Here is a 27,321-nt window from a genome sequence, read left to right on the forward strand (position 1 = left end):
TTGTATGAAAGTTTCTTTTAATGATTAAAAATCTGAAACATTGAGAAATCCTTGGGAAATTCATCTTAGTTGCCTGACTTCCTTCCTTCCTTCCTTCCTTCCTTCCTTCCTTCCTTCCTTCCTTCCTTCCTTCCTTCCTTCCTTCCTCCCTCCCTCCCTCCTGTCAAAAAGTGATCCTCATTCATGTTGAGCTGCTGGTTAGTATAATGTTATAGTGCAGTTTTGTTGAAAATGTAAGACTTCCCAGTCAACACTGTTTCAGATTTTGTTAAACATTATAATAAACTTCATATCACCTTCTGGTTTATATTTTAAATTTTAAAAATAAATCCCAACCTAATCTTTTCCTTATGTTTTACTATGAAATTGTGGCTGTGTAAAGTGGAAAAATGGCAGATTTGGGTACCAGTAATGCTGGGATAACAAAAGTCCTCCTGGACATGCCTAAGACCCAATTCGAGGCTGAGGGTGGGATTAGCAGTAGAGTGTTTGCCCAGCATGCACAGGCCCTGGGTTCCATTCTCAGAACCAAGGTAGAAAAATTCCCAAATCCAATTTAATTGTTGCGCTCATCTCCTACTGTATCTGGGGCTCCAACTCTACGCTCTCACTCATTTCTATAAGCCGTGGAGTCAAGGTGAGATCTCCTAGGGGGAATCTGACTTTCCAGATTCTCCACATCTTTCCTAATCATGCTTTCTCCTTTCAGGTCAGATGTCCCTAACCTGGAATGTGGCAGCCACAAACAGTCATTGTCTGTCTCTTCACTCTGCAGTCTGGTCCCTTTTCTCCCCCAAGGAGTGGTCTGAAAGATGTGTCCACACACATCAAGAGACCACAGACACCCAGACAGAGCATTTTAGATCAGCCTTATGAAGAGAGGGAAGAAATGCCCATAGCTAGTTTTCTCAAGGCTTGAGAAAATTCTAATTGAGCAGACTACTGTGTCTTGAAAGAAAAAGGTGGAGCACCCTGGGATCTCCCTACAAGGGAGCTGCTATCCTGGTGGACATTGTTGTGATGGTGGGGTCCTCAGTGAGTCAAGCTGGGGAAGAGTGGCCCAGCATGCACATCTGAAATGGCCCTTGAGAGTCAGGTTAAGTCAAAAGATTCTTCAGGAAGAAGTTGACTGGAAGGTGTCCCTGATCCCAGAGAATGAAAAACAACCTCTCTACCCCCATACCTTTGAAGCAAGATATAAAGGCATTTAATAAAGTATTTCAGAGGGGCTCATCATCCACCATGAACATCTGGAGACCTCTGTTGGGTGAATTTCAGTCCCTGTGACATTCAGACTATCCACAAAGACTAAGACATGCCAGGAGATGAATGCTCTAAAGAGCCTGTGGGGAATTCCAAGAGGCTATTCTTAAGACATGCTCTTCGGGTCAAGGGGAAAATCGTCATTTCTTCAGATCAAAGTTCCCATCCACTGTCCCTGTCAAGGGCAGAGACCCCTGGCAAGACAGCTCCTTCTTCCCTCAGGTTAAACACAGCAAGCCCTTAACCCTTGACAGAAGGTAAACATGACACCCAAGAGAAACAGAACATGGCTTCCTTTTGTTTTTGTCTTGTTTGCTTTTTGGCTGGTTTTCTTTCCTCCACTGCCGTCATATCTGTGCTCTAGGAAGTTAATGGGGGAGAAGGGCTGGTCAGTTAATGCCATCTGGGTTTCCAACTCTGGATCTTCCGTCCTATGAAGACTTCCATCTGATTAAGGAAAACACGGCATGGACCACGTAGAACAGAGTGGCCACGTAGGCAAACACCTGGAACCAGAGGGAAGATTGTTAGTGTGAGGTCAGTGGGGCGGGGCACATGGGGCTATGAGGGCTGTCACGTGGCCCTGGGGGACAGATTCAGGGTGTGTGGACTGCCACTGCTTCCTGGCACACATGAGTGCTCCCAGATCCCCAGGTACTCTAACCTTGCTGCCTTGGTGTTGGTGTGCAAACTACATGTCTTCCATGTCACACTAGGGTCATCTGACCTGACTGGGGACATCAAAGTTACCTCCCACAGACATCACAGCTGGGTATCAGTGACTCGGAAAAACTTCTCTCCCTACACCAATAAGACCAAGACCGGAATTTTCAAGCTGTGACATCAGAAACGGGGCTATGACCCCATGGATGGGACGCCCGAGTTTGCTGCTCCGGTTAAGTTCCCCACACCATCTGTGCTTGATCAGACCCTTTATTGATTTGTTTTGTTTTTGTTTGTGTTTTTTGGGACAGGATTTTTCTGGATAGCCCTTGCTGTCCTGGAATTCAGGCTGGCCTTGAACTCAGACATCTGCCTGTCTCTGCCTCTCAAGTGCTGGGATTGCAGACCTTTTATTTAAAAAACAAAATGCGCGCACACGCACGTGTGTGTGTGTGTGTGTGTGTGTGTGTGTGTGTGTGTATGTTTTACCCTGCATGTTTGTGCATGAATCTTGTGTGTGTGCATGTGTGTGCATGGTACATATGTAGGCCATAGGAGGATATCAGATGTTCTCCTCTTTAAGATTCTCTGCCTTTTACCTTTGAGGCAGGGTCTCTCTGTGAACCTAAAGCTTGCAGTTTTCAGCCTGGCTGATGGCTACTGAGTACTAGTGGTCCACTGAGTGCCAGGATTTACAGCATTTGAAGGCTATCCAGCTTGGTATGTGGGTTCTGGTATCTGAACTCTGGACCTCACACTTGTACAACAAGCTCTCTTAACCATTGGGACATCTTTCCATCTCTTGGACCCTTCCTCTTAACCCTGGATTCTTCATTTTCCAGGCACAAGTGAGGCAACCAGGCTTCCTGGGAAGTAGAGAGCAAGGCAGAGGAGAGGCACCTACCTTCTCTCAGCAGGAAGTGGTGCACCGAGGAGTTGTTGAGGCCATACGGCCTGTCACTTTGGCAATGGGAACATAGACCCTGGACTGTTACCCGTGGCTTGTGCTCACTTGGGCTCTGTGTGCCCCCACAGAGGCTGACCTCCCTAAAGGCTTGCCTACCCAATCCAATATTTGCACCTGGTTTTGTGACCTTGAGCAAGGGGTCAAAAGTTTCCAGCTCAGGCACAACATGTAGGGTGGCCACGCTTCTGTGAGTCTTGGAAATGCTCGTAAACAGCAGCCATGGCACTCAGGCATGGGTGGACGCTCCACCCTCGCTGGCCAGAGGCAATGTAACCCGAGTTAGCTGGTGACAAATTTCTGAGAACTTGTCTGGGAACTCCTAACTATCCAAGTCACCTGTGCCCCTCAGGTGGGACTTCAGGCCCAAGGAGAAACCTTGGCGGAAGTCCCTCAGAAGTTCTGAAAAGACAGAGAGGGAAGATGTATTTTGAAAATGTGATTGAGAAATGGCACTCAGTGGGAATCGAGAGCCCAGGACATGCTGAGACACATTTTGACCTTCATAAACCCTTCTCTGTGAACTTCTGCCATGATTGTCCACCACAGTGAGATCTAGATGTCTCCAGAAATCTTGAGTTCCCCTCTGTCCACTTTTGTTGACCCCGGATAGTTTTCTGGTGAAGAAGCTCCATTTACTGTCCCCGAAGGTCACAGTGAAGAAGCTGAGCTGAAACTGAGCCTGATGAGGACCAGAGAGGGGACACAAGGCAGCCTGGGTGCCGTGGGGGAGACTCCAAGATCAGGTGTTAATTCCTGAGTAAGGATGATGCCGCCTCCCAGGGTACCGATCCAGAGGATACTGTGAATGGAAATAGCTCTATTTTGAACCTGGTTCACATGTCACCTTATTAGTTCCAGCCCAGTGCACTTGCCAAAGGAGGACATTCTGAATTTTGATTCTGGCACAAAATGGCTAGGCATGTGCATGTCTATACAAGTCTAACAAGAAAACATGGGGACAGGATCAGCTTTGGAGTGAATTAGTAGATGTGGTGAAAGGCCTGCAATGGAATACTACACAGCAACGTAATAAGCAGTCTGCATTTACACCCAACCCCATGGGTGACTCTTACACATAAGGTTGGGAGAGAGAAGCCAGGCATAAAAGAATGAGCCTTGCATAATTGCATTTCAAGAGGCAGGCAAAACTGAACTGGGTGTTAGAAACTGGCTAGCAACAGAGGTGATGGTGATAAGGCCAGTGAGATTTCTCTCTCTCTCTGTCTCTCTCTCTCTCTCCCCCCCCCCCCACACACACACACATTAGTAGTGCTGGGGATGGAATCTGAGGCCTTGCACATTCCAGACAAATGCTCTACCACTGGCATGCACCTCAAGGCCTGTATCCTAGTTCTTTAAAACATACTGTATTAAAAATAAAGCATCTGTGTTTCTGTCGGTGGGTGTGTGCATGTGAGTGCAGTGCCCATGGAAGCCAGAAGATGGTCTGAATCTTCCAGACTTTGGGTTACGGCACTTGTGACACACTAGATGTGCATGCTGGGAACGGCTGTGAAAGCAGCATTCTTTCTCGACTGCGGAGCCTTCTCTCCAGCCCCGTGTATCCTATTTCTTAATTATAGGAAGATTCATCTCCTGAAAACTCATCAATACATCTACCTGAACCTGTGCACTTGTCTGGATGAACACTGCCTTTTGATGAAAAGTCAGAGAGAGAAGTTGGGAAGTTGGGATGCAATAGAGCCAGGTAACTTTCAACCTGTTCAGCTGGCAAGAATTTTAATTCAGTCCACCTAGGTTTCTCCATCATGGGCTGACTCCAACCATATCTAGTCTATAGCAAACTAGTGCTGTCCTGAAGAATCTGAGGGGAGTTGTCGAATGCTCGGATGGCTGTGAACTCAGAAGGCTTGTGGGCTCGGAAGGGGAGAGGACCGAGGTGCTCCTCCAACAGGCAGGTGAAACAAGGATTATAGACGGAGGCAGAGAGGATGGGTCACCAGCCTCAGGGAAGAAGTCACCGTGCTGCCTGCCTATGCTGCTGTTGGGAAACTCCATATTGGAACGTGTTCTATGATGTAGGACAACTAGGGAGGGGAATGACAGGGACCTCAAGGTGCTCAGGTTCATGAAAGCTGCTCAAGGGGAACATACAGCTTCTCTTGCTTCTCTTGGGTTGGATAGCACCCTATAATGCTTTGAGGACCCTTCGCCTCCACCCCACCCCCACCCACTCTCCCTCTAGATTCGGGAAGAAGCATGTTGTCTGGCACATCCCTGTAGACTGCATCCCGCCTCTTTTCCATAGGTGCAGGCATTATGTTAGTTCATTCCACTTTGGGGTTTGTATGATTCATAGGTCAGTTTCTAGAAACCTGAGAAGTACTATTTCTAACTCATCTTTTTTATGCCACCCATAGTTAGAAATGTTTTATATTGAGGACTCTGAGTAAGTGCATCAATACATTACTCCAAGGGTACCACTTATCTTCCTCGAAAAGAACAAAACACAACAAAAACCCCAAACAAAACAAAACACCTCTTTCTGAAACAATATGATCTCTTACTCCTTATTGTTCGGATCTAGTCCGTTAAAAAGAAAACCTGGCTGGGCGGTGGTGGCGCACGCCTTTAATCCCAGCACTCCGGAGGCAGAGCCAGGCGGATCTCTGTGAGTTCGAGGCCAGCCTGGGCTACCAAGTGAGTCCCAGGAAAAACGCAAAGCTACACAAAGAAACCCTGTCTCGAAAAACCAAAAAAAAAAAAAAAAAAAAAAAAAAAAAAAAAAAAAAAAAAAAAAAAAGAAAAAAAGAAAAAAAGAAAACCCATCCTGACCCCAGAGTCCATTGTGTTGACTGTACGCCTCTGTGGACAACACTCAAGGAGGGTCACGAGACCCAAATGGCCAAATTCGTTGCTTAGAACTGGTACTAAAAGCATGCCCAGGAGGCCGAGACCCTGGCTTTGACGCTTGCCAGTCTTGGGAAAGGGTCCGGGCTGCCTCTCCGTCTGTGAGATGGGTGTGACAATGTCACTGGTCCCACAGGATCATTCTGAGGGTCAAATGCGGTCACATCTGCCCATGCACAGCTCGTCTAGCACGAGCCCCTGTGCCCACTGGACCCTGGACCATGCAGCCCCGAGAAAATAACTAAGGGAGTCGTGGCCCATCCCTGACCTTTGTGGGGGCTTCACTGCTTCGCAAACTTGGGGGAGGTGTGACTTCATTTCAAACACGTTGCACTGTGAAAAGAGAGGTGTGGGCTGGGTGACCCCCCACGCTTGCTCTGTGTACTGCGGGCGCAGGGCTGCAGGAAACTTACCACTGCAGAGATGTTTTCATGGTATTGCTTGTAGGTGTAGCCATCGTGCATCATGATGGTGGCCAGGGCTTCTAGAACTGAGGCACTGAGGTAAAACAGGGCGGCCACACAGTGGTAGGCTGCATCCTGTGGGTGAGAAGGGCTGTGTCAGGGAGGAGAAGAAAGAGACACCCCAACCCAGACATGGAGACACAGTCCTTGAATTCCCTGCTTCCGTCCTTGTCCCTGACCATTCCCTTTGAACCACACCACAGCCCCAAGTCCACCAGCTTCTCTCAGAGGATTTGATGGCTGCCCAGTTAACTTTCCTTTCCCTGGGCAGGTCCCACGCTGAGTCTTTTAGTGGAAGAAGATGCTGTTTTCCCTGAGGTACTACCAAGGGAGAGTTTGGGGGTGTGTGCTGGCTACTCTTCATTATTAACTTGACACAAGATTAGAATCTTCTCAGAGAGACACCTCCGGGTGTGTCCTGGAGGAGGGTGTTTCTCCAGAGGCTTTAACTGAGGCTGGCTGACTCACCCTGAAGATGAGTGGCACCATCCCATGGGCTGGGGTCCCAGACTGAATAAGGAAGAGGAAGCTGGCCGAGCACAAGCGTCCGCCCTTCTGCTTTCTGATTACTGGCCCATGTGATTAGCGCCTTACCTCTTCTGCAGCTAACCCTTCCCCACCAAAACGACTGTACCCACAAACTGTGAGGTATTTTTTCAATAGCATCAAGAAACATAACAAATACAAGATAACGGGTAGAAACTGGTTCTGGACCCCAAGATCAATTACACATGGTCACAGCCCTGGCTTGCACGTAGGCTCTTTGTCCAGTCTAGGGGGAGAGAGGCCTGGGCCATTTCCATTGTTTCCATTTCGTTGTGTTGGTCTTATTTATTTCTTTTGGCTCCTGGCATATTTCAAAGCAAAAAGGAACTGAAAACAAAGTTCTGTGTGGTTGAAGTGATTTCAAAAGTTCAAGTAGAAGTAGAGATCTAGCCAAGTGGCTTGAGCCCACTTTTAATTAATAATAAGCAAGTTCCCCTTGTATTTATTTGAGGCCTGTCTCCTGGGCCTCAAAGCAGAACTTAGTACAAAAGAAAGAACACAGGCCATTTTTGGCATCCGAGTCTTCTGGGAAGCGTGCTTAGATGGGAGTCACCAAGGAGCCAGGCAGAAAGCGTGGTCTGGCCCCTAGGGAGCCATCAGCGAAGGCCCAGCCTCCAGGACTCTGCTCCCCAGGATGCCAACAGCCCTCCTGGATGGTGGGAGCACCTGATGGCTGTCAGGTGGGAGGATGGGGACAGGCTGCTGGTCGTGTTTGAAAAAGTCAATCGCAGATAAGAAATCAGAGCGCCCCATGAGAATCTGCAGCAAAAACATGGATCCCGCCTCTTCTTTCTGACGTCCTCAGTGCGGGAAGCCATTATCGCTAGGAGGCGTCTGAACCAAGGCCAGGCCAATTCAGCTTTGGGTGGTGTTGAAAAATGTTGCCAGGAAGCTCCCATTCAGGGCTGGAAAAGTAGTCTTCCAGTGACGAGGGTCCAACACCACTCCTCTCCCCGCACACAGATTCCCTGGGCCAGCACTCACCAGTGTGATCCAGGACGTCTCACCGCCATGAGTACCAAGTATGTACATGACCATCAGGGAAGTGGTGGCCACGAAGCAGAACACAGACACGAACATCACCCAGCCCTGGATCAGGGCGATGGGCACCAGGGAGGAGGCGATCAGGATCCAGACCAGGCCTCCGAAGATCTGCAGGGAGGAGGCAGAGAGAGCGTTGGAACAGGGGCAGTAGGGCTCCAGTAGATGTACCGGAAGGGTACAAAGAGGGTGGGCGTGCGCCTCGGCAAAAATATCCCTTTTATCCTCCAAGGCCGCAGGCTAGAGCTTTCATCTCACTTTTGCTGTTGCCTGCTGGCTTACTTTGATTCATTTCTTAAGTGCAATTTTTATTTTCTATTTAATAAACACTGTATTGCCCCTGGGTATTGTCTTAAGCACCTCACAAATACTGTTAACTCGGCTAACTCCAGTAGTAGAGCTATGGGTGAGGAATGGATTCATTTGTCAAATGGGGTAACTGAGGCATGTGAAAGCAAAGGAGCTCATCATTGGAAGAACTTCTATTAGTCGGTATTAGCATTAGAAGGGCTACCCTTTCTTTTGAGTGTCTGTTCTTCTCAATTGGTCTCCAGTGCCAGTGCTGGGGAGGCAGAGGTAGGAAGATGGCAAGTTCAAGGCCAGCCTAGGCTACACAGTAAGTTTTAGGCCAGCCTAAACTGCACTATGAGACCCTGTATCAAAATATCACGAGCTGGAGATGTAGCTGAGTGGTAGAGGTCACTTGTCTAGCCCCTGCAAAGCCCTGGGTTCAATCCCCAACAACAGAAAAAAAAGCTTGTAGCAATTAAGAGATTTTTTATAGGTTATTAATGAGTGAACACACTAGCTACATTATGTTATTGACTTTTTTTTTCCAGACCCGAAGTCTTAGATCCCAACTGTAGGAACTTTTCTGACTGTCTAAAATGAAATTGGAATGGAGAGGTCACAGGTTAGCCTTGTTTCTCAGATGACTGAAAACCAATGTGAGAGGAGCACACTCCAGGGATAGCCAAGAGATGTCTCCAGGGTTGGAGAGTTCCCGTTCTCAGAGGGAAACAAAAGAGGTTCCAGAAGGTTCCTGGATGGTCCAGCCACACCAGCCTCACTGGGGTTTTCTCTACTTCTCTCTGACTCTTTGGCTCAAGCTTCATGACCCTGTCCCAGGCAGATGAGGACGGGGCTGGGACCTGGGGGAGATAGTTCTGCAATCATAAGTCTGGAAAGCTGTGTAATAGAGCAGGACCCTTCCTTCTGAGCGGCTGGGGCTGAGGGCAGGCAGCATTCCCTTGTGCTGCAGGTTGAACGGCACCTGCTTCTAGGAGGCATGAGAGTACAGCACGGAGAAATGCCAAGGTCAGTCAGGTCTGTCCATCTAGTCAGTAGAGATAAGCATCAGTGTGGGATAGTTCTCTCCTAAGTGCCCTTGGTCTGGGGTCTTGTCACCTTAACCACCTGGGGTCAATCTAAGTCAGGCTATTTGTCTGCATGCTGCAAGGGAGTCCTGTACATCTCTGCAGTCCTGGGGCCTCCAAACATAAGGGCATCTGGCTAGAGTAAAAGGCATTTTGTCTGATCAGGTGGTTGTAGGAGCGAAGTCTGCCTTGATCGAAGAAGCTGGCTCCCTGAGGGGTTGCCATGAGAACCCATCTGCCCCATCTTCCACCCAGCCATCCTCTACCCAGCCATCTTCCATCCAGGATGGTTAAATGGCTGTGCTAAACTAGAGTGACTTATGAATAAAACCACTCTGGGAGCAGCTTGGGTTGCTCATGTGTGTGGAAGCACTCTTCTGTAAAATCTGTGTGGGCTCCTGTGGGCCAGAAGTGCTTATGGGTATCTCATAGGCTTGGCCTTGAAGGACACTGGGTGCCACAGAAGAAAGTATGCCTCTTCTAGTCCAATCCGTTCTGATTCCTGCCAAAGAGCTGAGTGGACCGAGAGATTTCAGAATTCCCTCAGAGCACAGCCAGCAAAGGTAGACCAGGTAATGATTATGTTTTATGTTTACCGTGGCTATATCATTACTTTTAGGGCAAACAATGGCCACCTGCAAATGGCAGACTTCGAAATGGTTTTCAGTTCCGGGTCTGCAGAAGTATGGGCTGTGTTTTATGCATCTTCTATTACTTCTTTAAAATCTGTTGTCTCCCATGGGGCTGGACACAGGAACTGTGGTCAGGGGTCAAGGGCGGGGCAATGGGCGTGTCAGAGTGAAATGACACAAGGTTTGCCAAGGTCTTCCTAGACGCTAGCATTGAGCTGGCTCTGAGCTTCTGGCGCCTACCTGACTGAATTGGGCTGTGTGAGTGAGTGATTTCATCACTCTGCTGGAGACCGTGCTCTGGCTTCCCCTCCCTGTCCCTGGACACACATACACACACACACACACACACACACACACACACACACACACACACACACACACACAGAGAGAGAGAGAGAGAGAGAGAGACAGAGAGACAGAGAGACAGAGAGACAGAGAGAGACAGAGACAGAGAGACAGAGAGACAGAGAGAGAGACAGAGAGATTGATTCCTGGTGGTCCAGTCAGAACCCTTGTTCACAACTGTCCATTGAACAAAACCCATCCTGCACCCCAGTCCAGCCTCCAGCCCCTGACAGCCCTCAGGACTCAGGACCTGCCTCTGGGTATGCCACCTAGCAAACTGGCACTGTTGAAAATGAGTTGTTCCCCCTACCCTTTGAATGGTAGAGACAGCGGGAGGTTCCACAGCGAAAGTTCTCTGTTTGCCTCCCTCCCGCTCGCCCTCTCTTTCTCTCTGTTCAGTTTTTGTTTTTGTTTTTGTTTTTGTTTTTCGAGACAGGGTTTCTCTGCGTAGTTTTGCGCCTTTCCTGGAGCTCACTTGGTAGCCCAGGCTGGCCTCGAACTCACAGCGATCCGCCTGCCTCTGCCTCCCGAGTGCTGGGATTAAAGGCGTGCGCCACCTCCGCCCGGCTCTGTTCAGTTTTTAAGACAGGGTCTCTCACTGTAGCCCAGGCTAGCCTGGGACTAAGTAATGTCAATTGGCCTCCAACTCATGTCAATCCTCCTGTCTCCACTTCCTGAGTGTTGGGATTACAGGTTCAAATCATCATGACCAGCTCTCCTTAAAACATTGTTATGGAGCCAGGTGGTGGTGGCACACACCTTTAACCCCAGCACTTGGGAGGCAGAGGCAGGTGGATCTCTGTGAGTTCGAGGCCGGCCTGGTCTACAGAGTGAGATCCAGGAGAGCCAGGGCTACACAGAGAAACCCTGTCTCGAAAAACAAAAGAACAACCAAACAAACAAATAAAACCCACAGCAAGAAAAAACCCAAACCAATCAACCAACCAAACAAACAAAACCATTGTTAATGAGATGCACCTCACACATAGTATAATTCATGCACTGAAGACCATGCTTCAGGGGTGTCTAATAGACCTATACATACAAACTACCATCACCAAAGCCAACTTTAGATCACTTTCACAAACTCAAAACTCTATAATCACTAGCCAATTATGATCATATTTAGCATAATTAGATTTCAAGGTGAATACTTCTCTTCTAGGGGTACCTCTGGAAAACAGCTGTACTGCCACAATCCCCATCAGTCCCTTGTGAGGTACCAATACCTAGGATGAGTTGGCTGTGGTGATGATGGGGTGTATCTGTGAACTTATCAAACACCATCGGGCTTTATTAAACACCTGGGGGCATTCCTCCATCCGCCTCCTGTTTACGTTACACCTCAGACTGGGGGCAGAGAACTTTGAAGACATCATTACAAGCCCTGGCGTTTGCCTTCCTGTCTGGCAGTAGGTCTTCCCGCTATTCCTCAAGGCTGCATTGTTCCAGGATGGAGCCAGGATGGGGGTGGGGAGGAATCTGTGAGGGCGGCTGAGTAGGGGCAGAGGGACTATGAGGAGGTGGCTTAAAGGCTCACAGCCCCACTGAGAAGGCAAGGAGGATGGGGAGGGAACGTGAGGGGGACAGGACCAAGGAGAGAGTGTATTTCCAGAAGGTGCCTATGAAAGAGCTTCGCCACCAGGGACTTTCCGCTTTGGAGAGCGGCCCTTTGATCACATCAGTTCCAAGCTCCTCATTGACAGCTGCAGCCACTGTGGGGGCCTGAAGGCTTCCACATCCGTGGGTTTAACCAATTACAGATTAAAAAATGTTTAGAAAATCCAGGCATGGTGGTGGATACCTGTAACGCCAGCACTCAGGAGGCCGAGGAAGGCTTATGAGTTTGAGAGCAGGCTGAACTACAGAGTGAGACCCTGACTCTAAAATTACAATGAAAATATCTGGGGAAAAACAGAACAAAACAAAACAAAACCTGTATCTGAACTGGACGCAGCTTAGGCTACTTTTTTCTGGCCTAAATGAAGGCTAAATGCAGGCTCTGAGGAGGTGAGGTAGCTGGCCTGGGACATGGCTTCAGTGGTGCCTTGGAAGGGAAGATGGACTCCGCTGGTTACGGCTGGTTCTCTGGAGGCGGAGGGAGAGTATGTCACAAGAAGGGATGCTGTAGCAGTTTTCAGGGCTCCAGAGGGTGGGGAAGCCAGGCACCATGTAGGAGAAGGGGGTGGCAGAAGCCGGGCTGGAGGAAGGGTGAGCCGTGGAGACCTGATATTCAGCATGAATCATGGGGGCCCAAGCCTGTTTGCACCCCACTCCACCTTTAGGCTGCACGGAGGGCAAACAGAGAGAGACAGCGTGGCACCCACGCCCGGGAGATAAGGCACTCCTGGGCAGTGAGCAGTCCTCTCAGGCCTGGCTTCAGGACCCCACTAGCCAAATATTTGTCAAGAGCAAGGGGGTAGGTGAGGGTTCAAGAGCATTTCCCTTTGTCATGAAAACTCTAGATGTCTTTCAGCTTTCTGTCTTCAGACACACAGAGGTGATTATCAAAAAAAGAAAACATTATACAACCAGGCGGAGGTGCAGCCCTGGTGTCTGCTCACGTGAAAGCCAGGCTCCCTCATTACCACCTCTGCTCCATCATAGCAGAGGCAGAGCAGCTGCCGACAGTGGTCTCAAGTAAAGCTCTCCAAGTTGCTGACCTGGGAGTTACATGGATTGACCAGTCCCTCTGGGTCCCAGCGCTCCAAGCTGGAAAGTGGGGATAGAACCTGGGTTGATGCTCTAGCCATCAAATGAGCTAGGACACCTTTAAAAATCAAACAACGACATCCCGGCCCAGGCCCAGGGTCAGAATCAACTGGAGAGAGGCAGAACTGTGGGACAGGAAACAGAGAACCCGGACCCTTTGCCAAAGGCTAGAAACATGTTTTCATAACATGAGGCTTCAGGTGGTATTCTGCATGTTCCTGACAAAACAGAAGAGGAACCAGTCATGACTCAGGGTCCTGCAGGCTTTCCATCAGAGCCAACAAGAACTCTGCTCTTGGTCCTGTCTGGCCTCTTGATGCAAAATATCACTGGGAACGTCCTTTTTCTGTCTTCATGCTTCCATCCCTGTCTTGCTTTATGCAAGAGACCAGCTCGTTGCTGGGTATTCTCTAAGCACCAGGACACAGCCTCACTGAGTGTGAGTGGAGGGCTGTGCCTGTGAAGGGAATGCTGGGCTGGGAACTGCCTGGTGCTGGGTGCCGAGAAGAGATGTAGGGATAATGTTCAGAAGGCAACAACGTGTTTCCAAAGGGTTAAAAAGGGTTTCTATCCATGGTTTACTCAACCAAATGATCTTCGTGAAAAATGGTCTCCTCAGGAGATAGCCTCTGGGGGAGCTTTCATCTGAACCACAAGAAGATCCCTACTGTTTTGTTTTTCTTTACTACTAGTGTGTGTGTGTGTGTGTGATTGTGAATTCAGTGGTCAAAGGGCAACTTTTGAGAGTTGGTTCTCTTCCATCATGGGTGCTGGAGATTGAACCCAAGTGGTGAGGCTTAGATGGTAAGAACTCTAAACTGAGCCATCCCGCTGGCCTTCTGCTCTGTCTTACAAGTCACCTGTGGGAAGCAGACCAGAGTGGGCAAGGGTACAGACTTTAGGCTAGAGCTCCTGAGTTTGAATTGCAGGTCTGTCACATATCTGCTAGGCCACCTGGTGCCCCTGGGTAAGTTACTTAGCCTTTCTGTTCCTTTGTCTAGGAATTGGTGGTAGCTGTATCTATGAAGAGTCAGCATCAGTGGAAATCTCCTGTTGTGGAATAGAGCAGCCTCACCTATGCCCACATCAAAATTCCAAAGGCTGTGATTTCAGTGTGTGCAACTGCTCACTTGAAAACTTGATGGGAGCTGGAGTTAAATAATTAATCAATTATGATTTGTTTTGTTTTGTTTTGAGACACGGTCTGGATAGGTAGACCAAGCTGGCTTCTGCTGCGATTGTAGTCTGGGATTACTGGACCTAGTAGTCACCTCAAGAACTGGGAGTGTAGCTCAGTTGATAGTGCTCCCCTAAAGGGCATGAAGCCTTGGGTTCCACCCTAGCCCCTCATGGACTGTGCCTAGTGGCACACACCTGTAATCCCAGAACTGTAAGGAGGATCAGGAGCCCAAAGTCATCCTCAGTTACATAATTGTTTTAGGCTGGCCTGTGATACATGAGATCTTGTAAAAAAAACAAAAACAAAAACAAAAACAAAAATAAAACAACAACAAAAAACCCAAGTGACTGTATAAACATTAAAAATCAACATGGTGTCCTCGAAACTGAAAGTTGTATAAAATGTGTCTGCCTAAGGAAATGTAGTGGGTATGAAGATGTGAAGGCCGGCTTTCTAACAATGAGCTCACTTGTAAAGGAAGAAAGGAATTCTCCAGGACATTCCTGAGATTCAGCTGGAGTTTCTATCATTGTGGAGCTGAAAGAGCGTTTCATCCCAATTGGTTCACTGTAGGGATTGGGTGACTAAGGTTAATGTCAAGGATTTGTTCAAATTCTCTGATTGTTTTCCTGGAGCACTACTATATGCTGTCAGGGTCCCCACAGCAGAATGTCTACCAGGGAAACATGCCAAGATAGGAACCAAAGAGTATGCCACCCACATACAATCCCCCCACCCACAAGTCAGGCATCAGGGCTCCCAACAGCTCCTTTATGAGTAAATGGGACCAGGAGCTTGTGTTTTGACTTCTTGGGAAGTCAAGGAAATGGGCCACAGAACCTAGGCTGTGCACCAAATACTAGGCTGCCCTTTATCCCCTGGGAGGGACCAAGCAGATAGCCTCATCAGCCGAGAGGTGCCAGTTGGCACGCCCCAGGCTTCTGGGAGGGCTGCCAGGCTCCATACCCATGAATGCTGTCCTGAGGCCACCAGGAACGGCAGCCCCAACTCTCTACTGGCCATGTGCATGCACTCTCTCAGTAGCCAAGAATTATGTCAGCAATGGGTGGACTGGCAAGTTTGGTGTCAACTGGACACCAGCTGAGTCATCAGACAGCAGGGGACCCCAACTGAGAAAATAAGGTCTGGCTGCAGGCAGGCAAGCCTGTAGGGCATTTTTAAAATTAGTGATTGATGGGGGAGGGTAGAGCCCATTGTGCATGGGGACACCCCTGGGCTGGTTGTCCTGGGCGCTATAAGCCAGGAGGAACAAGCCAGTAAGCAGCACTCCTCCATGGCCTCTGCGTCAGCTCCTGCCTCCAGGATCCTTCCCTGTTTGAGTTCCTGCCTTGACTTCCCTCAGTGGACTGTGGCTTGGCATGTATAAGCCAAACCAGTCCTTTCATGGTGTTTCATCACAGCAATAGTAACCCTAACTAACACACCAGGATTTTATGGATGATGGTGACTTGGACAGTATAATCACTGTGTGCTCCAGCAGGTGGTACCTTTCTAAGGATGAACTGGGTAAAAAAAAAATCATTTTGTGAGTGAGAGGTCAGAGGACATTCTTGTTCTGTCTGTGTATGTGTGTGTGTGTGTGTGTGTGTGTGTGTGTGTGTGTGTGTGTGTATGTATATATATATGCACATGTATAGAAGTGTATCTGTGACTTATGTATATCCACATAAGTTCATGTGTATGTGTGCATGTGTGAATGTGTGTTTGTGTTTATGCATGCACAAACCTGGGCACACACTTGCATAGCATGTGCTCTTATGTAGAGAAGCAGATTAAAGACGAGCTACTGGTAAGGAGAGAGACGACACCCAAGTGCCTGGGTGGTCAAGAGGACACAGAGGATCAGGTCTTGGGAGAAGGATTTGGAGGGCGGGGAGCGGGTCAGGGCAATACCTTTGGCTACTAAACACTGCAGCCTTCCCAAGGTTCCTTGGCTCTGCCTTTGAGAAGTAAGTTTGGATGGAGCCTGAGCCCCCTTGCTTGTTCTGAGAGGCGAGGCTCAGAGAGCAGAAGCAAACAATCCGGGGAAGTTCTCTCGTTAACTCAGCTCCGGAGTCCAAGGGCGGCCTTTCTTCACTCTCCCAATTGCTCACTCATTCTCAGAACAGGCACCCAGAGTGACCTTGTCAATACCGTGGCAGGCACACCCAGGGAGCCAGGCCTATTCAAAGATGCACACCAGGGGATGTGGATGCAGCAGTGTGCTTGCCTAGCATGAAAAGGGCCCTGCTCTGAATCCCAAACACACACACACACACACACACACACACACACACACACACACACACACACTGATGCGTGTGTGTGCACACGTGCTCATGAGTGCGGAAGAGGACCTCTCACTGTCCCTCTTGTAGTCCTGCCTCCCATGAGAACAGGTCTGGGTCTTCCAATGTAGACTCGGGCAGCTGGTGAAAGTATGATGTGATCGGAGAGATGCTTCAAAGGTCAGGACAGGTAGAAGCCAGTACTCTGCACAGCAGCCCTATACTGTCCCTTCCCCTGGGGGCAGGGGACAGAGGAGGGAATCGGAAGAGTCTTGTGTAGGGGATCTGTCTTATTGGGAGTCTGACTTCTGGGTCTGTTAGGGTGAGCACTGGGTGTGTTAGGAGAAAGGCCTGCCTCAGCTTACCTATACTAGTGGCTCTTTTCTTTTGACCCCTTCACCAGCAGGTTCCTTTACTCCAGAGGAAGTCATTGTGCCCTTAACTTCCTGAGGAGGTTAGACAGTGAGTGACAAAGTCCTTCCACCTCATCTGAAGGGAAGAGCAGGGTTTAGGGGACCTTAGGTCTGTTGGGCTGACTTCAGGACCTCAGCTGATATTAACAGGGGGTGGGTGGAGAGTGGGAGAAGCCCCTTTGTGGTCCGCAGTCCCTCCACCCTCCAGTGTCAGGGAAGGGAAATGTGGCTTGCTTAACTCCCAGCTTCCTCCCCAGCCAGGGGTGAACTGCCAGTCCCTAAATGAATGAAAGCTCCCCTCTGACTGGCCAGTGTAGGTGAATTCCTCATGCATGGTCTCATTTAGATGGAAAATTTTGTACCAGACCTACACCCACTGGCTGTGTCCAACAAGATAAACAGAAGCAAAGAGTTTCTGTGAAAAAATACCAGGCAAGCCACCTGTAAAAGACAAAAGTCCGTGGAGGCACTAGACCAGAACAGAGTGGCTTTAACGCTAGAAAACAAAAGGTATTGCAGGCATCATGAGTGGGTTGGTAACCCAGTGAGCACACAAACGAGGGTGTATCCAAAAACACCCATTGGAGTCCCAGCACACTTCCTGGAGGCCTGGGGGCACTCTTGGGACTTGGTGGCCACTGTCAGTTTCTCCTTTCACCTGCCCTTGAAGTCAAGATGGTCTTGAGATCTGTAAATGCCGGCCAGGTAGGAGCAGCCACCACCCCCTTCCTACCAATGCTGCTGAGGACAAATCCTACTTCCAACGAGTCTTGTCGAGTGCCCAGTCTTTGAGCATGGTCTCCAGACAAGCCACGCACAGAAGCCTGCAGAACACGGGTTCAGCATCAATCAAGAGTGCTATTAGAGCGGGCTTCCAGGTGAGGGAGACAGGTGAGACTGAAGGGCCACTCCTGAAAGGGGAGCATTGCCGGTGGCATACATCCCCACCCACTGAGCCCTGTGGCTGCTTTCAAAAGGCCTGATACCCGAGAACTGGCTCCCTCGTCTTATTATGCACACCTTGTCACCACACTGCTGCAGGACAGGACTGAAGTTTAGGGATGTGAGGGCGTATTTCTGTGTGCCCTTCCCTGTACCTGCGCCCTTCCAGACAGTCCGTATACTGTCATGCATTTGGGAAAGGTTGATTCCATTCCCACTGCTAATTGTCCCTATGCCTAGGGGGTGACACAGCAATTCATGTCATGCTTAGAATCCCCAAGGAAGCTTTCCCCACCCATCCTGGCAAAGGCTGGTTGAGCGGCGCCAGGAGCAGTTGGGGCAGCACCCAGTCTCCAGGACAAAAGGCAGGACGGGGTTGCCCGCCGCCACACCCACTTTTCCTTAGCCGCCCCATCAGGCTGGCTGGAGGGAGTTGTTAGCTCAGTTGTTAAATCCTGATGGGAAAAGAGCCACTGGGAAGGCCCCAGAGGAAGCACCAGTGCAGGACACAGTGACTGGGGTACACAGCAGTGTCCTTCACGGCCCCACCTGTCCTCAGGCTTCATCCTACCCTGTGAGATCTTGAAACAGAAGATGGTGAAGGTTGGCTAGACCCCTCCATGCTGTCCTCTACGGGCACAGGAAAACCAGTTGATCCCAGAGCAGAGGTTAAATTATTAGCCATTTGACAACAATTGTACCTAATAGCTATTGAGTTGTAACCATATCATGTTATTTTAAGAATTATGTGTATGCATTCTGAAACGCATAAGGACATTGCAGTCCATGACAGACACGCACATGAGTAGTTCTGTAAGATTTTACCACATGGTCACGTCATGACTATCTCAGCTTGTGTAAGTATACATTGTGGCCTTCACACGACACTAAAGTTGCCTAATGATGCTGTGCTGGTTAGCTTTGTCAACCCTGACACAACCCAGACTCACCTGGGAAGAAAGTGTCAAGAAGGAAATGAGTTGGCCTGTAAGCATGTCTGTGGGGTTGTCTTAATTAAGTTAACCTATGTGAGAAGACCTCGGCCACTATGGGCAGCACCATACCCTAGGCAGGGTGTATTTGAGCCTGAGCACCAGCAGGCAAGCAAGTGAATGTGTGCATTCATTTCTCTCTGCTCTTAACTGTGGATATAATGGAACAAGCGAATTTGAAGTTCCTGTTTGAGTTTCCCACAGTGATGAAATGTAACTGGGATGGTGAATTGAAAGAAATCACTTTCCTTTCTAGGTTTCTTTTTGTTACAGTAATTTTAATCACAGCAGCAAAAATGAATCTGACATTAACTCACAGATTCTCACTAAGTTTACCATGAAATCAACCCTGTAGCAGGGATGGGCTTTGGCCATGGCCACGGACTATTAGTACCAAAGGAGAGACTAGTTGCTTGGTCCTCATTGGCTCTCAACTGGATTAGGCTCTTGACAGGAAGGGAATGGCAGAGGAGATGGCTTGGGAGGCAACTCCTGTCTACACTTCCTGTCACCGAGACAATGGCGGCAGCAACCTCTGTTCCTTCCCAGGAAAGAATAGCAAGGTCTGTGTTTACCACCTAAAAACAAAGGAAGGAACATCATCCAGGGGCAGCATGCCCTCTTTTGTGGGCACAAACCTGGTCCACCCTATTCTCTCTATTGGATGGAGGGCATGTCATCTTTGGCTCTCTCTGAAACCTGTACCTTGGCCTTCAAGGGCCTCCTTGGAAGTTGAGCCAAGAGTTTCCTAGGGACCTGCCCTGCTTCCTGCCCTCCTCTTAGCTGCGTCCCATGGGTTTTCTCCTCTGCCCAAGCATATTGATCTGTCACAACTCATAGCAAGGCTTTCCTGTCATTCCACAGGCCCAAGGACCTTGGTGTGTCCCTGTGATCCACACTCGGATTGCTTTGCCCAGATAAGAGTAGAACTACCCACCTGTGAGGTCGTAATCACACAGAGCCTGAAGCTGTGAGGCAGGGAGTGAATTAATGACTCTGGGAAATGCCAGTGCTGGTGCCCAGCCAGAAGCTAACGGGGAACTAAACCTTCCTACCAGCATGCAGAAGGACCCAAGCTTTATGATTTAGAGCGTATCAGGGACCTGCTGTCTGTTCCTCACTCTTGGTATTAATCTAAATCTGTGGCAAGGGGTCAGCCACACTCCCCCATGGTGCTTTGCTTCCGAGATGAGGGCACCTTTACCACTGGCCTCATTTTCACTGACCCCATAAGAGGCGGCTGCTGGAGTAGTCTACTAGAGCCTTCCTCTAGGATCACAGGTCTCGAATCATGACAGACCCAGGGACCGATCCTGCGAGTACTCAGGAGGAAAACGGAGACTGCCTGTGCCAGGGAGATCTTAACCACAGACCAGAAAGTATTTAACTCATCAAGCGTCAACCTCTGGCTCTGTCTAGCTCAGGACTGACTGCCCCCTGGCCCAGTGCCCATTCCAGCCCTTTCTCTCCGTGATGGGTCCCTCTGCCAAAGCAAAGCACAGGCAGGCATTCTCAGGTGAGACCCGGCACCAGGGTCTCTCTGCTTGCCCAGCAGGTACAGGCACAAGCAACCAGCTGAGAGCGGACTTTTCTCTCCCCAACCAGCATTTCATTCCGTGGGTCCTCCTCCTCCTCCTCCTCCTCCTCCTCCTCCTCCTCCTCCTCCTCCTCCTCCTCCTCCTCCTCCCTCCTGGAGGCTCCCAGGCAGGGAAGGTGCCTTTGCTCCAAGGCAAGTTTTATAAAATGTAGCTCGGTTGTGATGGTGCAGCGTGATGACCCTGCCTGGCTCAGGGTTACTGACTCCTGATCAAAGCAGGCCACTGGCCCTGGAAAAACTGGAAAAGCCACTTCTCAAAGCCAAGAACACCTCTCCCCAGACCTCTATAATTCCGTCTTTAGAGGAGGGGAGGGGAGTAGAATGCTGGGGCAGAATTTGCCAGTGCTCCCCTCCAAACAGCTCAGCGAGGACCCCACAACCCAGGACACACAGCGCCACGCAGCCTGGAGGAGACCCAGTACCTTTGTCCTGTGCTGGTTAAGTAAGGCTAGCCCCACTCCCTAGGGATACCAGGGAAATTTTTTTTCTGGAACAGAGGGTGTCCATGCCATGGACCTCTGAGAACCTCAGGACACCCGAGAACCCCACTCCTGCCCTCACTGACAAATACCCATTATTCTATCCACTCTTAAAAAAGTCTTGAAGGGTGGCTGTCCCGGATTACACATGGCCACACCCACTGAGTCAGTGGTCTGTGTAGGGTTTATCATTCTTTGATGTAGTGACTAAGTATATTTCTATGCAGTGGTGGCCACCAGCTACCCGGTGACTCTGAGCTGTCCCTTCATTCCCTGATGGGAGAGAGGGGATCCAAGCCTTCCCAGGGCTGCCAAGCGGGTAGAGTTACCCGCTCCCGAACACCTTTGGTGTAAGAAACAGTTCTCCATGGCTGTGTAGAGAATGTGGAACTGTCCTCACTATAGGCAACATTCCCAGGGCCCTGTGGACCCAGAGACCTAGGCAAGTGGCTCCCTCTCTGAGCCTCAGTTTCCACCTGAACCTGTAATTTCAGAGTCTGTGATGCTCTGACAGGCAGGCTTCTTGATACAGTCAGAAAACTGATCATCATCTCATGACCCAGTCATGGCTCTGTGTTGGGCTGGCTCTTCCTCAACCAGGTTTTGAAAACCTACGACCTGCCTAGTCATTTTCAGACAATAAAAAGCTCCTTTTTATTCCGAAACTCAGAAAGCCATCATTTTAATAATTAACAGGTCCAGCTCGGTGAAGGAGTCAGTACTGCAAACCAGTTCCAGGTGGTTCTCTCATCCTGCCTCCACCCCTAAATATGACCCTGCAGGTACCAGTTGTCACCAGGGACCGACCCCGCTTCCTTCCCCACACTGCTGAGGAGTACAGGGGGTATAAACAGCCACCTTTGGAATTCCTAGTATCCTTCTTTTAAAAAGACAGACTATTACTCTGTAGCCCAGGGTGGCCACAAATTCCTGGCTCCTGACCGATAAGATCACAGGTATGAACCAACACCCCCGGCTCTCAGCACACTCTTCTCCAGGAAGTTTGATGTCAGCCCACCTCTCGGGGAGGGGATGGATGGGGTGATGGTGGTATTTCCAGCATGTCTGTCCCATTTTTGAAAGGACATTAAAGGTGGGGTTCTCTCCCGGCACTTTGTGGAAGAAACTGCCTCTGTGAGGCTTGGTACATCTAAGAATTGAAAGCATTGGTGTTAAGTTCCTTCTCAAGGAATGGTGGCCTGAGCGTCATGAAGTATCTGGCTTAGAAGGGAAGGAAGGAGGAAGAGGGAGAGGTCCAGGAAGAGGAAAGAGAGGGTGAAGGAAACAGATATTATGGGGTACAAAAGGAAAAGTCTCTTACTGGGCAGGGACTTTTCTGGAGATGAGACCAGAAGCAATGTCCTGGGTTGAGGTGTTGAAGGGGAGAGCATTGAACATGTCACCCCTGGGCTTGCATCTGTCTCCCCACTGCCTGTGGCTCTCGGGATTTTCAGAAAGATGTGGTCCCCTGCTGAGCTGGGCCTGCTTTTCACTACCCTGGAGGATCTTACAGAGATCAGGGGCTCTGGGATGGGGACATGGAGGGTAAAGATGCCAGCCCCACCAGGAGTCATGATCCTTTTCTGGGGAGTAGGGTAGCTCCAGCCTGTTGGCCCTGGACATCTGCATCTCCCAGGCTATTGAGAGTTCAGGCATGGGAAACTGAACCCCGAGGCACCATCCACTCGAGCTACAGAACTGAAAAATAATCAGGCATTTAACACCCACAGGATGAGCAGAAAAATCACAAAGGCTGATGCTACCAAGTGTGACAAGGACGGGGAACAATGGGGACTTTCATATGCTACTGGTGAGAGCAGAGAAGGCCCAGGTTTAGCCTGAATCTTGTGTATGCAAAACAGAGGTCCTTTTAGTGAGGCAGGATCTTGGAAGACAACTGAGCGGGTGTTAGTATCAAGCTTAGGGAGACTGGATGAGCTTCCTGGGAAATCTACTGTTGGGACATGTCAATTAGAATGACCCTTTGGGACAGCAGGGTGGTGACAAATGAGAAGCAGAGATGTTCATGCCCTGGGACCCTGCCGCCAAATTTCCATGCATTCAGGGAGAAATTTCCAGCGAGAATGACCAGGATGTTCCTGGTAATGTTGTGTGCAGCAGCTAAAAGCAACAAACTGGAAACAGCCAAAATATCCAACAATGAAAGAAGAGATTAAAAAATGGCGACAGGTATAAGTCTCAAAACGTGCTGGGAGCTACAGAAGGGCACACCCAGTGTGATACGATTGTCACAAGTGTAACACCAGAAAGCAGCACTGTGCTCATAGTTGTGCACACAGTGGAGTCTAAAGAGTGCTGAAGCAATAAACATTTTCAGCCTCGGCTCTTCCTGAGGACGGAGAATTGAGAGAGGGCAAGACAAGGGTGGGAGAGACAACATGTCAGATCACTGAGGCGCCTCAAAACCAAGAAGCAAGTAAGAGGGGGAAAAAATGGGGAATAATTATATGGATGCTTGATAAAGTGTTATGTATACTTTTCTATTCTATTTGAAATTTTCCTAATATTTTTGCTTTTTTAAAAATTGAGATGAGCCGGGTGGTGGTGGCACACACATTTAAACCCAGAACTTGGGAGGCAGAGACCAGCGGATCTCTGTGAGTTCAAGGCCAGCCTGGTCTACAGAGCTAGTTCCAGAATAGCCAAGATTACACAAAAACCTGTTTCAAAAAAACCAAAAACCAGACAAACAAAAATCCCACCACCACCACCACCACCACCACCACCACCACCACCACCACCACCACCACCACCAAAGAAACCGAGGTGAAATGCACGTATTGATCTCCACCAGACATCTAAAGCTGACAAGGTTGGTGGCACTTTGCACATTTATGGTGTCCTACAACCACTGCCTCTATCTAATTAAAGCACATTTCATCACCCAAAAAGGAAACCCTACACCCATTGAGCAATTGCCCTCCAATACCTGTTCCCTTTAGTCTCTGGCAAATCACAAGCCTCTATTCTGTCTCCATGGTTTTCAGTTTGGGGTACTTTATGTATATGGAATCATACAGTGTGTGATCCTTTCCATCTGCCTGCCTTCAAGGCTCATCACCTTGACAGCGTCGATGGGTACTCCCCACGTCCAGACAGTATTCCACTGTAGGGAAAGGTGACATTGTGCTTGCCAGGTCCGCCTGTCCGGGGGATCTTTCCGCTGTTTTCACCCGTTGGTTACCACTGTGGGCATGTGTGTGTACACACTCACACTTGAGTTCCTGCTTTAATTCTGTGGTCGTATTCCTGGGTGTGAAATTGCTGGGCCATAAGCTAACCGTTGAAGGCACCACTGAACTGCTCTCCACATTAGCTGAGCATCTTTACATTCCTAACAGCAACATGCAGAATCACTGTTCCTCCATACCCTGGATTGTTAGGGTCCATGGGGGGGGGTATTGTAGAGTTTTGTTGTAGTCTTTGCTGCTGGACCTGTTTTTAAAACTAACAGCCAATCTAGTGGGTGAGAGGGGACACCTCAATGTGGTTTTGATTTCCTTTCCTTGGTGACTAACTCAGCTGAGCATCGTTTCATGTGTTCATTGCCCATCTGTGTTTCTGCCTTGGAGAAATGTCTGTCCAAGCCATTGCCCACTTTATCATCGTGTTTTGGGTGTTGACTTATAATACTCCACAGTTTAAGAAAACATCCGGAGCACGGCCAGTGCCTCTTCCAGCCTTTTAATTTTCCAGCTCTCTGTCTAGACACTATTTCTTCGCATGTACAGTCTGTGCCGAGGGGCACTTGAAGGACTGTGTCTGCTTTCCACCTTCTCTCCCAAGGCATCCTGTACACCCAGCCCTAATCTACAGAGGAAGAAAGACTCAAAGGTGGCAAGTGAGACACCAAAGGCTTCTCGAGAAAGTGGCGGGTGTCGGAGGGTGGGGACAGAGAACAATCGCTGAGGTAGAAGAGACACGCTTTTAAAACAAGCGAAAGGGAGGATTCAGGTCAAGAGGGAACTCTAGAAATCCCCGCTACCACGTAGAGGATGGAGAGCACACTAGTGGGGTGCGTTTTCACTAAACACGTAGTGCTGAGATTTTCCACACCCACAACTGTCTTTACAGGGATGATGGTGTCCTCCTGTCCTCTCTGTAGATTTGGTTGTCCTGCCTGCCTGGGCTGTCCCTCTCCTCAGAACCAGTCTCTCTGTCATACTGAGTGATTAAAAAGTGGGTATGTGCTCTTGGAGGTTGTGGACCTGCCACCACCGGAGTGTCGTCCCCCTCCCCGTGTGTGTGTGTGTGTGTGTGTGTGTGTGTGTGTGTGTGTGTGTAACCTCCCTGCCCCATCACCCCTCAGGCTGAGACATGCTCTCTTTTGGTCCAGCCTCTGTGGGTTCCTCTTTGTAAAATTCTGAAGAGTCACCCATTGCTTATTCCTGGGTCCCAATATTGGGCAAACACAGGCTAAGAGAGGATGAAGACAAGTACTCCCAGAGCACCCAGGGGTGATTTCCCATATGGCCAGGTGCCTGTGTCAAATCCATTCAGTTGGCATTGCTCCAGGGCTTGCTCGGCAACCCTGACCATGGAAGGAACTCAAGGAGGTTGGAAGGCTTGCTAAGGACCTAGATGACCCTGGGCAAGCCTGACTCAGTTCTGGGTCTAGGTGCTCTCATTTGTGAGGTGTGAAGCTTGGCTCCGTGATGTGCAGGGTCTCTTACAAATATTACTTCCATAGCCTTGGTCTTGGTTAGGCCTGGAGTGTGAAGTCACTTCAGAAACACCCAGGTTGGGTTCAACTCAACACTCATCTCAATTTCAGTGACATCCCTGGATGAGGGCGCCTACTGTCTTTGGTCCACACTCTCCCTTCCTAACCATGCGTTGTTAGAAGCCAGGATCCTGTTGTTAAAATCACCTACATTTTCTTTCACCCAAGCCAATGTCCCACACAAAGGATTCTGTGAGGTGGGTGCACGGGAGATGTTGTCTCCACACCACAGAATAAACAAACACCCTCCTCCTGCCCAGGTGAGCCCGAGAGGCCCCTGGGGACTTGAAACCAAAGGAGTTCTGAAGCCTCAGCACCTTACCAGGAGCCTGCAATAGAAAACTTTCTCCAAGCTACGGGGGCGGTTCTAGAGTATAAGGCTAGGAGAACCCAGCCCAGGTGCAGCCAGCTCAAGGTCAGCCAAGGGAGGCGACAGAATTCACTTCACTCCTCCCTCTCCTCACACAGGGCGCAAGGACCACAGCCAAGCGAGCACCAGCCACTATTTTTCTTACGCCCCGATTAAGTTTGCCACAGAGACAAACTCTTACCCCAAAACTTCAAAATGCCAGAAGAGCCTGGCTTCTTTCTGTTCCAGATCTCTGTCGGTCGCATGGAGGGGTCTTTGGTTGGCTTTGTTTATTTAAAGGGACTCTGGATGGGGAAAACAGGCCCCTTGTAAGGAAGCTGCGCTCCGATAGGAGCGGAGCTAGGGGAAGAAGTTTCTTTGCACCTGCCTGGGAGATCAATCCGCTATTTTAGAAAGGAACAAACCACCGAGAGATGGGGAGACTTTCTGGATTCGGTCCCCTCCATGCTGCTGGTGGGGTCGGGGACAGCGGTGCAGAACCCTCGCGGGAGTGAGCAGCATATCCCACCCAGTCCCTTTCCCAGCGCAGGGCGCGCTACCACTCACAAACTCAAAGATGAAGAGCAAGTCAGGGAAGGTGACGAAGACCGAGAAGCCACTGGGCAGGGAGCTGCCACCCGAAGCCGCTGCGGGGGCCATGCCTGCGAGCTGGCGTCGGCCTTGGGATGGGACACGCGCACCTCCGGCTCCGCGCTGACCACTCGCTCGCTCTGCAGAGCCCAGTGGCCGCGGCGCCCTCGCGCGTGGGTTAAGAACTGAAGAGTCTGGGCCAGAGGAGGGCGGAGCTCCGGCCACCCGCCCCGCCCGGGGCCACTGCCCCAGGGACAAGGCTGAAATGCCGCAGGTGCCGCCCTGAAACCCAACGGGTGCTCTCTGACGATCTGCGGGACTGGGGGCGGGTGTCTGAACTCTCCCGTCGCACCCCTGGGTGCCACCTGCCCGCGGGGGAGCGGGGAGCAGGGAGCGGGTGGAGAGGCTCTGGGGCGGCACTTCCCTGTGCTGCACTCCAGGCAAGTGACCACTATCCATCAATAACTTATCCAAAACCTCCCCACTTAGGCACCCCATCTCTTTAACTCTGATTGGGTCTCCAGTCTTCCTTGGGTGCGTTAATGTGTGCAACCTTCACATCCAGGCGTTCGGAGGACACATTCCCCGTTTTGGTCTCCGCGGCAGGCTGGGGGTTACAGGGGCGACTGTGAGCCTTGGCAGGGGAGCTATATGCCAGAAGGAGGGAAGGAGGTAGCTCCTGGGGGGCTGGCTGACAGTGGCGGTGATGATGAGCCAAGTTGCAGTTGCATCCATGGGACAGACATCGCCAGGGAAGCTGCCCACAATTCTAGGGATGGGACAGCCCTCCCCCATCCTGTGTCCTTTGACTTTTTGATCGCTGTGTTGTTTGTGGGGCTTTCTTCCTCCTGTACCACAATTTTGCG

The 27,321-nt window shown here is 50.0% G+C and overlaps 1 protein-coding gene across 1 annotated transcript; it reads right to left on the reverse strand.

Moving 5' to 3' along the window:
• On the reverse strand, nt 1-26,679 carry Mal (mal, T cell differentiation protein (MAL blood group)). Its single transcript, XM_006986442.4, has 4 exons — nt 26,432-26,679; nt 7,759-7,926; nt 6,178-6,303; nt 1-1,769 (listed from the first exon to the last, which is right to left on the reverse strand). Exons 1-4 carry the CDS (start codon nt 26,522-26,524, stop codon nt 1,695-1,697), a joined length of 462 nt encoding a protein of 153 aa, XP_006986504.2. The 5' UTR covers nt 26,525-26,679; the 3' UTR covers nt 1-1,694.
• Nucleotides 26,680-27,321: the final 642 nt, after the last annotated feature.

The sequence above is a fragment of the Peromyscus maniculatus genome, chromosome 4 (genome assembly GCF_049852395.1).
Source record: "Peromyscus maniculatus bairdii isolate BWxNUB_F1_BW_parent chromosome 4, HU_Pman_BW_mat_3.1, whole genome shotgun sequence".
In the NCBI taxonomy this organism is placed as follows: Eukaryota; Metazoa; Chordata; class Mammalia; order Rodentia; family Cricetidae; genus Peromyscus; species Peromyscus maniculatus.

What these genes read in the sequence shown, in the direction of transcription:
- Mal (XM_006986442.4), bottom strand. Translation starts at nt 26,524, where the DNA reads ATGGCCCCCGCAGCGGCTTCGGGTGGCAGCTCCCTGCCCAGTGGCTTC. An exon ending in TGCTCTTCATCTTTGAGTTT is followed by an intron (nt 7,927 to 26,431) that starts GTGAGTGGTAGC and finishes TCCTCCCTGCAG; the next exon opens with ATCTTCGGAGGCCTGGTCTG. An exon ending in ATGAAAACATCTCTGCAGTG is followed by an intron (nt 1,770 to 6,177) that starts GTAAGTTTCCTG and finishes CTCTGGTTCCAG; the next exon opens with GTGTTTGCCTACGTGGCCAC.